The sequence below is a fragment of the Podarcis bocagei genome (genome assembly GCF_964188305.1).
Source record: "Podarcis bocagei genome assembly, chromosome: 1".
Lineage (NCBI taxonomy): Eukaryota > Metazoa > Chordata > Lepidosauria > Squamata > Lacertidae > Podarcis > Podarcis bocagei.
Window position 1 is genome coordinate 88,965,947 of NC_138125.1, and position 12,123 is coordinate 88,978,069.

Sequence of the window (12,123 nt, forward strand, 5' to 3'; positions counted from 1 at the left end):
AAGAAAAGGCAAGACAGTTGCACATCAACAGCTATATTTATTAGAAGAGATCCCATCTACAAGAAAGAGTGAAAAAACTACAGCAAAAATGTGCTGGTAGGAACAGGGCGTCAGAAGTGGTCGCCATCCCTCCACCCGCTCCCAGCCCAAGAAATGGAGGGGGCAGTCAAGCACTCACAAGCAGAGATCCCAAAACACTGCCCTGACCTGATGGATCATGAGCCTCCCCCTGCAAATCGGTGCCCTTTTCTTCTCAGACTTATGGCTAAAAAAACTTCAGGCTAGACCTGCATAGCTCTTAGAAAGCGAAGGACACTGTCTTCATAAAGGAAAGCAAGGTAGGCAGGCACAGGCCAAAGTAATGTTAATTGTGTGGCAATCACTTGGTGGCCTGAATGTGTAGAATTGCTGGTATTTTTCACCATGATAGGGAGTCACCACAGATGATTACTTCCAAGTGCCCCTGGCAAATTCCCACACAATAAGAGCCAAGCTAGAGGGCCATTCATGGTGCTCTATACTAGCTCTCCCAAGGTGTGTGAATTCACCCCAAGTTTTACTCAGTATAGCCAGACAAAAATAGAGTCAGGCCTTTCAGGCAGGTAAATGGCTCAGCTGTAGCAGAAGACTGGTTCCAACAGGCCCAGGCCTCGCTGATTCAGTCCTTCATCCTACCCAGCCTTACACAGCTAAGATGGGATGCATCATTCCAGAAGACTCATTGTGGCCCCTAGGCAAAGTGGCCATTTTGGAGAGCAGAGAAGTCCTGCAGTCAGAAAGGGAAGTTGACATCCAGTGGGGCACAGACTGATAGGTACCTCCTTTCCCACTCTGCCTTGTGCCCTACACTTTCCAGACACCCAAAGCATTTCCCATCAAGGTGCCCCCACCCCAGCCCCAAGCCCAAACTACATCCCCTCCCCTGCAGCCCTAGCTAGGGAACATGAAAGCCTTGATCCTCCCAAGCTCCAAGGCAGCCTGTGAGGGGCATTGCTTCAATGCCAGAGGTTCAGGCCAGTCTTTGCAGTTAGAGGACACAGGAAGAGGCCAACCCCAGCATGAGCAGCTGGTGCAGTGGGCAGAAAGTCCAAAGGGGGGCAACTGTGGAGCAGGGTGGGTGCAAACTGTGAGGTTGGCTGCCACGCAGGTGGTGGATGGACTGCAGTGTGGACAACGCAAGGGACTGGTGAGGGCTGGTGGTGGATAAGGTAACACATTAAGGACGCTGCCCCACAGGTAGAGTGCTGTAGCCATTACACCATTGCTTCCTGGCTGCTGCTGCTGCTGCTGCTGCTGCCGCTGTTGCTGCTTCTCTCCTTGAATGGTTCTGTTCTCTGCTCCTGTGCACGGAGAGCTGTTAGGTAGCACTAAGCCATGATCCAGATGCTGGGGTGAAGAGGGGAGAGGCAGGTATGCAGCTAGAGCATCCCTGGTGCTGGCAAACTCAGTAGGACTGGCCCTTTTCACATGTATAGTGTGATGAACCACTGCAGTAGAAGCAAGGACAGCAGCAACACCTGTCAGGTACATCACACCTAGAATGCAAGCCAGCTGTGAAAAGAGATGACAAATGTCAGTATGCAGCATGCCTTCTGCCCCACCTGGAAGAATCCACCTGAGATCACGTATAGATGAACTCAAGGAGATTCCTGTGAGAGCCATTCAAAGGCCCACCCAGCCCAGTATCCCACTTTCCCACAGCAGCAACCAGATATACACTGGTAAGAACACTGCCCTGAACACTGCCCTTTTCAAAGGCAGAGGTTTGGTTTACCTAGCACATGTGTGGATAGGAGGGTACAAGTTAGCAGAAGAATGTTTTCATCCAGATTCCATCATTGGGTGAGACCAAATTGGCTGAGCCTTTTTAAAATAAAAAAATTGTGGCACCCTGGGTTGTGGAATCTCAACCCTGGGAGGACTGGCACACCTGTTTGCTTTTTCTATTCAATGAATACGTTAAAAACTTTGATTCACTGATGTGTTAGGCTGGATGAATAAATGCTGCTAGCTCTGTTGCTTATCTTTGGGATTTTTATATCTGCTGTTTTTAGCCATGCTATGGTTGGTTTAGCTGCTTTGTATGTCTCCGGCAGATTTTTTGTTCGACTGAGCTACTTAAAGGGCCTATATTGAAAAGCAGCCTAGAATAGAAAGGGTAAATTTGTTATTTATTAATTATCAGCCAACAGTATAACACTGCAGAGGCATATCCGGTCCTATCTAGTAAGTCTCTGTCTGTCCTCTCTCTCTCACACACATGCACAAACCCCATGCCTTGGCATCGAGAGTCTATTCATTTCCAGCATCACTGCACCCACATAGGATAGCTGCTCTCTGTTCCCCAACCCCCATCCCATTCAGTAAGCTGGGCCTAGCTTGCCCTGCCTTACCTTTGCCACCTGCTGGTAGAAATGCCCCAGTGCCTGCTGCCACAGTGTTTGCTCCATTAAGACACACAGGTCAGTGTAAGTGAACCAGCCACGCCAGATGCCCTGCCTCTCAGCCACACTGCAGGAAAGGAAATAAGGAAATAAAGTTCATGTCTCAAGACCTTGTATCCTGGCAGCATTCTGCACCATGAACAGGAAGCGTTTAAGAACTCACACAGATGCCCATTACTGCTATTCCCTATGCTGCAAAGCCACATAAAGAAGACAGCAAGCAGGATGATATGTTGGATAGCACTGCAGCAGGGGTAGCTAAATGTGTTGCATTCCAGAAGCTGCTCAATTCCAAGCTACCATGAGCCCCTGCCAGTGATCAGGGACTATGGGACCATTCCTGCCCTGGGGAACATTGTTAACATTAATGAAGCCAATCCAGGTATTTGAGAGGCATGTGGAAAGGTACTCTGAGGCCATGTTCAGCCTATTCCTAATGGACAGCAGCAACTGCATATACCCAGAAAGAACAGAGAACCGAAAAGACTCCTTCTATGCCAGCTGCAGAAGGATAATGCCATCCTGAAAAAGCAAAAGTACTTACCATCCCTCCAGCCAGCTGAGCATTTCAAAAAGCTCCTTGGGATCTGTATAGAGGCTCCAATCCTATAGAAAGTAACAGGAATTCTTAAACCAGGGAGCTAGAATTCTCTTCCTATGCACTCACTTTCAAGGTAACAAATCTTACTTGAATGATGCATGGAATACGCAGTTACCCTATTGGGAAGGCAGATCCCTCTACAAGAAGATTAGGAGTGGGTAGGGTCAGAGAAGCCATTATCACCACACTATCCATATCTAATAGAAGAAGCTTCCCAAGCTTCCCAAGAGAAGTTGTTGGGGTAAGTTCACCCCTATGAATATTTTTTCACTCAGGCCCCCTGCCCCAGTTTGGCAACATTTCTACAACAGTGACAATACTCAATGCTCACCCTAGTCAAGTGACAGAAATATTCAGGCACCAGGTTAAAACCAGAATTTTCTACACAAATTGTTTTAGTGGATGGTTTTGATCTGGTGTAACTGCATTTTTAAATAGTACTGTACTGATTGTTTCATCACTGCTCTTTCTTATTGATTGTACTAGTAAATTTAGATATTTTTTGGACATTTTAAAGAGTTTTATGACTTAATTGTTTAATGAATTTATTGTTGTGAACCATACTGTAGGCTGCGAAGAAAAGCAGTATATTAATTATAACCAACATGCTCTCACACCCTTCTGAACACAGTGACTGGTCTACATTCTGCTGAACTTCAGCTGAAAATTCCCCAGCAGCCCTCCCTTCCTGACATGGTAGATGTAGCAGACTTACAATGGCACTGAGGAAATTCATCTCCAGTGTGTTCATGGTCTGTACGTCTACTTTGCCTGCAGCACCCCATTCATCATTGAAGACCTCCTCCTCTTCGCCTTCATCATATAAGTATTTGCTGGCAACCATCTGAAAGCAACAGGAGAGACGCTAAGAGAGTGGCACAAGGTGAAGTTTCAATGGAGATGGGACAGATACCCCTGCTTTCCTACTGGAATCAGTTGCCCCATTTAAGGATGGAGGAAAACCCCATCCTCAACTTACCAAGATTCCCAGGTAATAAGGAGAGAGGGATCTGTACAGACCATAGCCAGTGTGAAGAGTTCAAGACCCTCAGTTTTTAACAGGTTAGACAGACAAGGAGCCAGCCATTCAAAAAAGGCAAATATCTGGTTTGGTGGGAGGGGGCCTATGGCAGGAAAACCTCTGACTTGTAATCAAAAAGAAAAAGACAGAAGTCAAGTTACGGAGGATCAGGGAAGTTACATTGAAGTTTATGGCCCAGGGGAAAGAGAAGACAACAGTTTCCATTTACACAGGACCAGCTTATTCAAAGCACTTTGTATAAAATTCCTCATGGATCCTTATAAACCATTCAGATCATGATAATATCAAATGGGAACCAGCGCCTCAGAGATTAGCAGCTTGCTTAAAAGCCACCCAATAAGTTCAGGGCCATGGCAAAAAATTCAAATAGTATTTCATGAGCAGCATTCTTAGCAACTACATCACAGCGCCTTCAAGATGGGGATCCACAGGCTCCTGTAGTTGTATTGTAAGGAACGGAAGACAGGCAAATGTTCTGAAGTGCTGGAGGTTCAAAATGGATATGGCAGCTGCATTGCCAGGAAAGATAGGAACCCTTTTTCCAGCATTAAAAGTGTATGCTCCTTGTGGCAGAGATCTTTGGGCCAAACAATCTCTTACTACTTAACCATTGCTTTCCCTGCTCTAAACCAACCCAGGCACCCACCATAGAGATCAAGAAGAGGTCAGAGGAGGAGATCTGCTGTAGATATTCAGGATTGCGATGCCGAAGCCTCTCAATGTAAACCAGGGCCAACATCAGGGAGCAGGGGGAGATGCAAGCCTCCCTAGGATGAAAGGTTAAAAGAGACAACCGCTCAAGCACTCCATCATAAGTTCATCTGTAAAGCAGATCACCTATACCCCAGAAACCTTTGGAGCTTGAAAATCCCACCTTAAAAAATCAGGACTCTGCCCATTCTTGGGGCCACTCTAATTGTACAAACAAACCATGCTTAAACATCCATGTGTCATATGTACTGCAAGTTAGTTACTGCACAATCCCAACATCTTTATCTGCAGTCAAACTCCATACAGATTCACAAAAGGTGAAACACAGCGAAGGAGGCTTGGAAGTATTAATGAGAATGGATCAACTAAGTGCCATCAAGGTGCTGCAGGCATAGAAAATTCATGTTTGCCTTTGCAAGGGCTTTGAAAGGACACAGATCCTCTCTGCAACCAGGGAAAAACCTCTTAGGCTTATATCCACCCCAGCTCATTTTTCTATGAGCTCCCACTGAAGAGGCCACAGGCTGCTTTCTAATTGTCCTCAGTTAGAATTCAATTTCTTTCGTGAAGAAATTAGTACTTCATCAAAAACTCCTCCGCAACCACTCTAGGCAACAGCCTCAAACTTCTTCCCACCTATTGCTGTTCCCATAAAGGGAGGGCATTTCCTAACTTAAGGCTTCCCTCCACCCCTCCCAACTGTTTTTTTAATAGAAAAGCTGATTTTGTACAAAGTTATTATTATGTTTATATAACTTTATATTTCAATAATGCATATGCTGCCTTTTATGAGAATGATCCTCAAAGCAGCAGGGATGAAATTGCACACATTTAAACATTGTTTAAAAAACACCCCCCAGTCTACAGAACAGGAAACAACTCTGTATGGGCAACAAAGAAACAGAAAATTGTTTCTGAGCCATACCGGGAGACATGTGATACATATTTTTTCTGGAGCCTGCGAATCGGGCTGGGAGCAGCCTTCTGGAGCAATTCAACAGCAATATCTGGGAAGGAGAAAACAGCAGGGTTCAACTCAGTGCACAGAACCCCTTGTCCCCAAGTCATTGTCACATTCTATAGTTTAGCACCATCTCTTTTTCAGCAGACAATACCTGCTTCCCTTTGTAGCCAACCTGGCAAAGAAAGGTGCTTGCAAATGGAAAACATGGGGGGGGGGATTGGAGTCTTACGGGGAGGGGTTCAATTTCATCTCCAAAGATGCAACATCCATTTGGAAAATCATTTTTTAAAGCAAGGTTATGTCAACAAGAATATGACAGCTGGATAGAAAGACTAGACACCTTGCCCTGGTTTCTCCCAGATCTGAACACACCTATCTGGAACTGTATAAGTATACAGTTGTCTTATTTGTCCTTGATGTTATTTGTCCCTGATAGCATTGTTTATGGCCCATGTGTCTTTTCTTGCAACTTGACAAGATCAACCATATATGCATTCATTCCAGCAATTCAAGGCCAATTTTAGACTTCCGCCTCTGAAATACTTGTCTCTTAGCAACCACAAGGAATCTACTGAGTCAGTCACTCAGAAGTTCCTGCTGTATATTAGTATCCATTATTCCCATCCTACCCATACATACACAAACAAATAATAAAATCGCAAGCCACAGTTGCAAGATAGCTTGAGGGCGGGGGGAAAACCTCTGGTAGCTCATACTAGAGATTAAAATGGGAAGAAATCATACTTCCCATAAAATGGGAAGAAATCATACCACTCTGGATATCTTACTAGAAGAACAGAGTATAAGTGAACGTTAATCAAATGGAGGATGGGATATTTTAAAAAGTACAAGAGGCCTACAGCAATTATAGAGGTGTTTAGGAACCAGAGGCCTATGGCAACCTGTTGCTCTTCAATTGTTGCTGGACTACAAGTTTCAGTATCCCTGATCATTGTCCATGCTGGCCACCACTCCCCGCCATTCAGGGCACCTTTAAATAAAGGGCTTGTTCCTAGCTATGAAGTATTCACACATATTTGTTCTCTCTCACACAGCAGTTCTCTGGCACATGACTCAACATTCCACCACTTCAATGATCTGGAGTGTTTAATTAGACAACAATGCAGACAAATGAACAAAGCAGGAAATGAAGTAATTAACCATATTAGAGCCAAGCAGAATTATGGCAGAAGAACACATTATAGCAACCAAACTTGGTGGTGGGAAAGTGAGCAGTGCTGTTCCAGATTATGTGAAAGAGAAAAAGAGGGAAGCAAGGGGAGAAGAGAGATCTCAGCTCCGAAAAACTTCTACCACAATCAATCAAAATGCCAAAAAGCGCAGATAGGAAAACTATACAGTCAAATTCTTAAGTATTTCCCCCAGCTTGTATCCAATTCAATTGAATGTCGTTTGTACCGAGGATGGTATGGAGGTGGTGGTGTGGAGTAGAAAGTAAGGGAGATTTTTACCCTTATCCCCTCCCTTTAAGACCCCTTTGAAAGCCAAACTCACCGGCAACTGGGCTCGAGAGGTTATCAAGGGCACTTTCTTTATCCCAGCCATAGTAAAGTCGCTTGCGTACCCGATCACTCAGCTGCTGGTGCCTGGGAAGAAACTGAGAGAAAACTGGCAAATGAGAGTGTGGTGCTGTGAACCTTCACCTTTCTCACCGACCCAAGTGACACACAACACCTCAGTCTCATAATTCAATGCATAAGGGTATAATTAGCATCTGTAGGAGAAAACACTGTAATTATAAATATCTACCAACAAGCTTCCATTTTAGGCAGGGCAACCTAGCCATACACGCTAACCACTGAGCTACAGCAAAAAGGCATACCGTAAGAACCAGTTTAAAATCTCCAGGAAAGGAGAGTCCAAAAACCCCATCCTATTTATTCTACCAGGTGCCCCCCCTCTTTATATTCCTACAAATCTGCACTGTTACCCCCAGATTGCTTTACCCTCAACAACTATGCTCAACAGTTACCCTTCAATACAGTATTTGTTTATTTATTCAAGTTATAGGCTAGCCAAACTCATTCCAAAAACAGAAGAAAAAGACCCTTACCAAAGTTAAATGTCCAACCTTCATACCACCCTATCCTGCTTAAATAGCAAGAAGCTGAAAACCCCAGTTTTCCCAGTTAAAATTGCCTATCCCCCTCAATCTTCTCTTATACAGTATTTTGTTTTAAATAAAAGAACTTCTGAAATTATTTGAATGCTTTTCACATCCTTCCTTAAAGTTGTGGCCAAACTGTATAGTACCAAGTGACATTTACATCTTTAAGTCAAAAAGAACACTCACTTTATAGAGTCAGAAACTCAGCAATATGGTTGGGACTTACTGGGGAAGCACCAGCAGTACCTTTGTTAAAAGGGCCACACTAAAGTGGCATGGTCCACATGCTCAGAAGAATTACAGGCCTGCTTAATGTGGAAAGGGATTTTTTAAAATTATTATTAAAAAGGAGGCTGGAAACACACCTAAGGATGGACAATACAAGCTTGGATGGTCTGGAGAGAAGTATCCCCTGACTCTGAGGCCATAGATCATGTACATGGGAGAAAACAACAAGGAGGAAGAAGACAGCAAAGGTTTTTCTGGACTACCACACATCCTCTTTTATTCCTGCAACAGGCTGCTCCCTCCAGACTTCTATGCTCCCAGGTCTGTGCTTGAATAGCATCTCTCAGCTCTGGGAATTTTTGTTCTTACCAGTTATTGTGGAGGATTTGCATCAACCAATACCAATTGTTATGTGCAGTGCTTTTTTTCTAAAGAAAAGTTTAGGGGTACTCTCTTTTTGACTCAAGAAAACCACAATTTTATAGTTCAAATCGGGGAAAATAAATACAATAAATGGAAAAAGTCCCCCCCCCCAGGAATAAAGCACTGGTTACAGTGGCGTAGCGTGGGTTGTCAGCACCCGGGGCAAGGCAAGTAATTTGCGCCCCCTAACCCGTGGATTTGCGCCCCCTAACCCTAACCCCCGCCCCCCCTGCACCCCCCACGCTACACCACTGTTTCCTGGCAGTTTTATTCTCTTGGCAAACCGCTTTTGTAGCTGTCAAGCGGTTTATAAATTTTAGGATTTTTTTTTTTAAAAGGGCATTTTCAGAAAAAGCTGCTCGTGGCTCTCAGCTGTTCCCTCTCAGCTGCTCGCTCCTAGTTTGTGGGAGGGTGGATTTAAGGCGTGACGGGGGGGTTGCGTGCGAAGAAGGGCAACCTCTCCCCACTGCGCCGCTTTGCTCCACCCTGGCAGGCAGGCTGGCAGGCTGGCTACACGCGACGCGCTCGGAGAGGGCCTCCGGATCGTCCCCCGGGCTGGGCAAGGGCTCGTTCTCACGCAGCGGCTGTTGCGCAGCCTCGCCGCCGCCCTTGCTCCTTCGCGTGCGGGGAAAGGCCGCCGGCAGCCCTGGGAGCGCCTCCCTCCGCGCCTTCACACGCAGCTGTGCCAGCCCAGCAGGCGGCTCCCATCCTCCCCGAGCCCCGGCCGGGCTAGCGGGGGTTGTGAGCCACCTGCAGGGAGCCGGGGGTCCTAGCAGGCTCCCTCGGAAGGTGGAGCGGGGCCCTCCTTCGCTGGAGGTTGGATGGCCAGCTGCGAGGAATTCTTAGCAGGCTCGCTCCACCTCCTCCTCCTCCCGACTTTGCAAGGAATTAGCAGGCTCGCTCCACCTCCTCCTCCTCCCGACTTTGCTGCTGCTGCTGCTCGGCTTTTTTCCTCTACCGACGGCACGCTGTGCCTTGGAGAGGTTCCCGCTTCCTTGAGGGGGGCCGGCCAAACGCGCCCCCCAAAATGTTGCGCCCGGTGCGGCTGGCACCCCTGGCACCCCCCACGCTACGCCACTGACTGGTTATGTGGAAGCAGAGCACAGTAAGGGGAAAAGAGAATCCCATTATGGTTGCAGGACTGAATGAGTGCCTGCTCTTTTCCTTTCCTTCTCCCCTTTTCTCAGTGTTCCCCAGCCAAATGCAAGTTCGGTGATAAAACCTATCAACTTGCTTTCCTTTATATTTTATGTCAACAACCAATCAACAGGCCTGAAAACACCAAACCCTATGCAGCCACACACAAAAGTACTATTTCTAACACTCTTTACCAGTTCTTTTTTGTACTGTTGTCTCAAGCCTTTTCTTTATAGCCCTCCTTAATGACATTCTTCCTTTTGTCTCCTGGTTCTGTTTACAGGATTTCCAAACACTCCTTAATTACCCCTTGTTTTGTCATGCATCCCCAAACCTGCAGACCCAGAGTAAATAGAGGGAGGTAACCACAGGTCCTGAAGTCCCTTTTACAGCACTTGAGTGCTGCAAAAACCTTAAATAAGTTTTGAAGTACAGTAACAATCAGAATGGATTTTCCTTCAGGCTTTTAACCAAGTTAAGCAAGTCTGCATCTAACACTGCCAGGGAAGCCTGGCCCAAGCTTACTTTGAAGAAATATTAGATAAAGTTGAGCAAATAAAGAATTAGCATGTTGTCATTTACAGTATCAGTATGCCCCCTTTGGCATACCAACATGCACCCTTCTAGGTGATCAGTCTAGACAGATTCTATAGTTCCCATACTCCTGTCATTAGCAAACATAGATTGCACCACTAAGTAACAAGGGATGGGGAATCTGTGGCCCTCCAGCTGCTGTTGGGACTACAACTACCACAATTTCTGAATGTTAGCATACTGGCTGAAGCTGATGGGAGTTGCAGTCCCAACAACATCTGGAGGTAAACAATGTGCTGAAAGCCAGGAAAAGACGGACTGCTTAAGATTGCCTACGCATATGCCATATCTACACTGAAGTAATAAATCCCAAGTTCCCACCGAGCCTGGGAGTAAACTGGAATGACAGCCCGCGCTTACAGAGGTGCAGCAAAGCCCAATTATGGTGCCTTGAAGCTCAAGGCAACGAAGGGAAGGAATTGCCACAGAATGGCACCCGGTGGGCGTGGCCACCCAAAGAGCAAAATACAGAAGTCCTTCGCACCCGCCGAAGGAGAATGACAGACACCTCGCTGGCGGGAGGGGAGGGGGGTCCTAATCAGCTGGCGAAGGCCGGCGTGTGCGGGGAGGGGGGGGGGAGTGCCGTTCAGTCTGGTGACAGCAGCTCACCGTGAACTCCTGGAAGCCGCTCAGGGAGAAAGCGCCCTCCTCGTCCAACAGGAGCCCGTTCAGATCCATCCCGCCGCGCGTGAAAAGGGGCGTCAAGCGAGGTTGATCTCCTTGCTGCTGCCCCCGTTGGTAGGTAGGCAGGTGCCCGGGTGGGAGCTGCCCAGAGAGCAAGACACCTCCTCCGCGGATAGCACCGCAAAAGGAAGAAGAAAGGGCTCCGCGCAGCCTTCCTCTTCCTGGGGCGGGAGAGGAGAGAAGAGAGGGAGGGAAGGAGGCGGGCTTTTCTGCGGCCTCCGCTTCTAATAAGCCGAGCGCGAGGGAGGGCGAAAGGGTTGCTTTTAGGATGAGTCACCGCGCGTGTGGCGCCTTCATCATCCCTCCGTCCGGTCCTGCCAACTCAGGTCGCAAGCAGCCGAGATGGACGTCTCTGGCGGCGAAGGAAGCGGGACTTGGCTTTTTTCTTTTTTCTTTGCAGGGTTGGGATCCGCCTGCTGCAACCCAGCAACCCCTCAAACAGAACCGGAGAGATGGAAGTTTGACGGAAAATAGAAGTACTGGTTGTGCATAGGTATATATGCGACACTCGATTTCTCATCGTTGATATACTGGCCGCGAATAAGTGAACTGACTCCGTTTCAAAGCTTTGCGTCAGTCACATTGGTAATCAAGGGATGAACACATCTATACGAATTAGTCCTTTGAGCGAGCGTGTCAAGAGGATAGATCCTGGCACATCACGATGTTATTTTTTCCTACACCTGTAATAGAATATTTCTTGTTTTTTAGGCAAGCAAGCCTATCCAGACATGTAACTTTATTTTGGACATTTATGTTAAAACTGCTGTTTTTATCTGTATTGTGCTAGATGTTATGTCTGTTTTCTTTTAAAGATTGCTTTTATCAGTACTTTTATATATATTTTATATTGTTTTATGTAATCTGCTTAGAGGTTTTTGTTGAAAAAGCAGGATATAAATCTTGTTAAATTGGAACCCATATGTACCAATTTGATTATTTGCGCTACAAATAACCATAAATCGAAATGGTGGGAGGAATGGAAGATAACCCTTTTGTCCATTGTGATCATTCTGACAGTGCATAGAACATACTGTGGCACGTTTGTGTTCCGCCATCCTTCTGTCTCCAAAACAGAATCTCCTCATGGTTACCAAGTACTTCCTTTCAGTGGAAGTCAATGATATTTTGTACTGAGGCATTGCAATAGATATAGAGATGTCTCAC

At 46.4% G+C, this 12,123-nt stretch overlaps 1 protein-coding gene across 1 annotated transcript; it reads right to left on the reverse strand.

The window, feature by feature from the left end:
• Positions 1-17: 17 nt before the first annotated feature.
• Positions 18-11,124, reverse strand: CNPPD1 (cyclin Pas1/PHO80 domain containing 1). The gene is made up of 8 exons (XM_081201585.1): positions 10,882-11,124; positions 7,278-7,380; positions 5,724-5,805; positions 4,734-4,854; positions 3,761-3,889; positions 2,989-3,050; positions 2,394-2,511; positions 18-1,551 (listed from the first exon to the last, which is right to left on the reverse strand). The coding sequence occupies exons 1-8, from the start codon at positions 10,948-10,950 to the stop codon at positions 931-933; spliced, it is 1,305 nt and encodes a 434-aa protein (XP_081057711.1). The 5' UTR covers positions 10,951-11,124; the 3' UTR covers positions 18-930.
• Positions 11,125-12,123: the final 999 nt, after the last annotated feature.

Excerpts from the sequence above, each read along its gene's own strand:
- CNPPD1 (XM_081201585.1), bottom strand. The coding sequence starts at position 10,950 with ATGGATCTGAACGGGCTCCTGTTGGACGAGGAGGGCGCTTTCTCCCTG. Across the intron at positions 3,890-4,733 it reads ACCTCTTCTTGATCTCTATG|ATGGTTGCCAGCAAATACTT; the intron begins GTGGGTGCCTGG and ends TGTTGCTTTCAG. Across the intron at positions 2,512-2,988 it reads CTCAGCTGGCTGGAGGGATG|TGTGGCTGAGAGGCAGGGCA; the intron begins GTAAGTACTTTT and ends CCTTTCCTGCAG.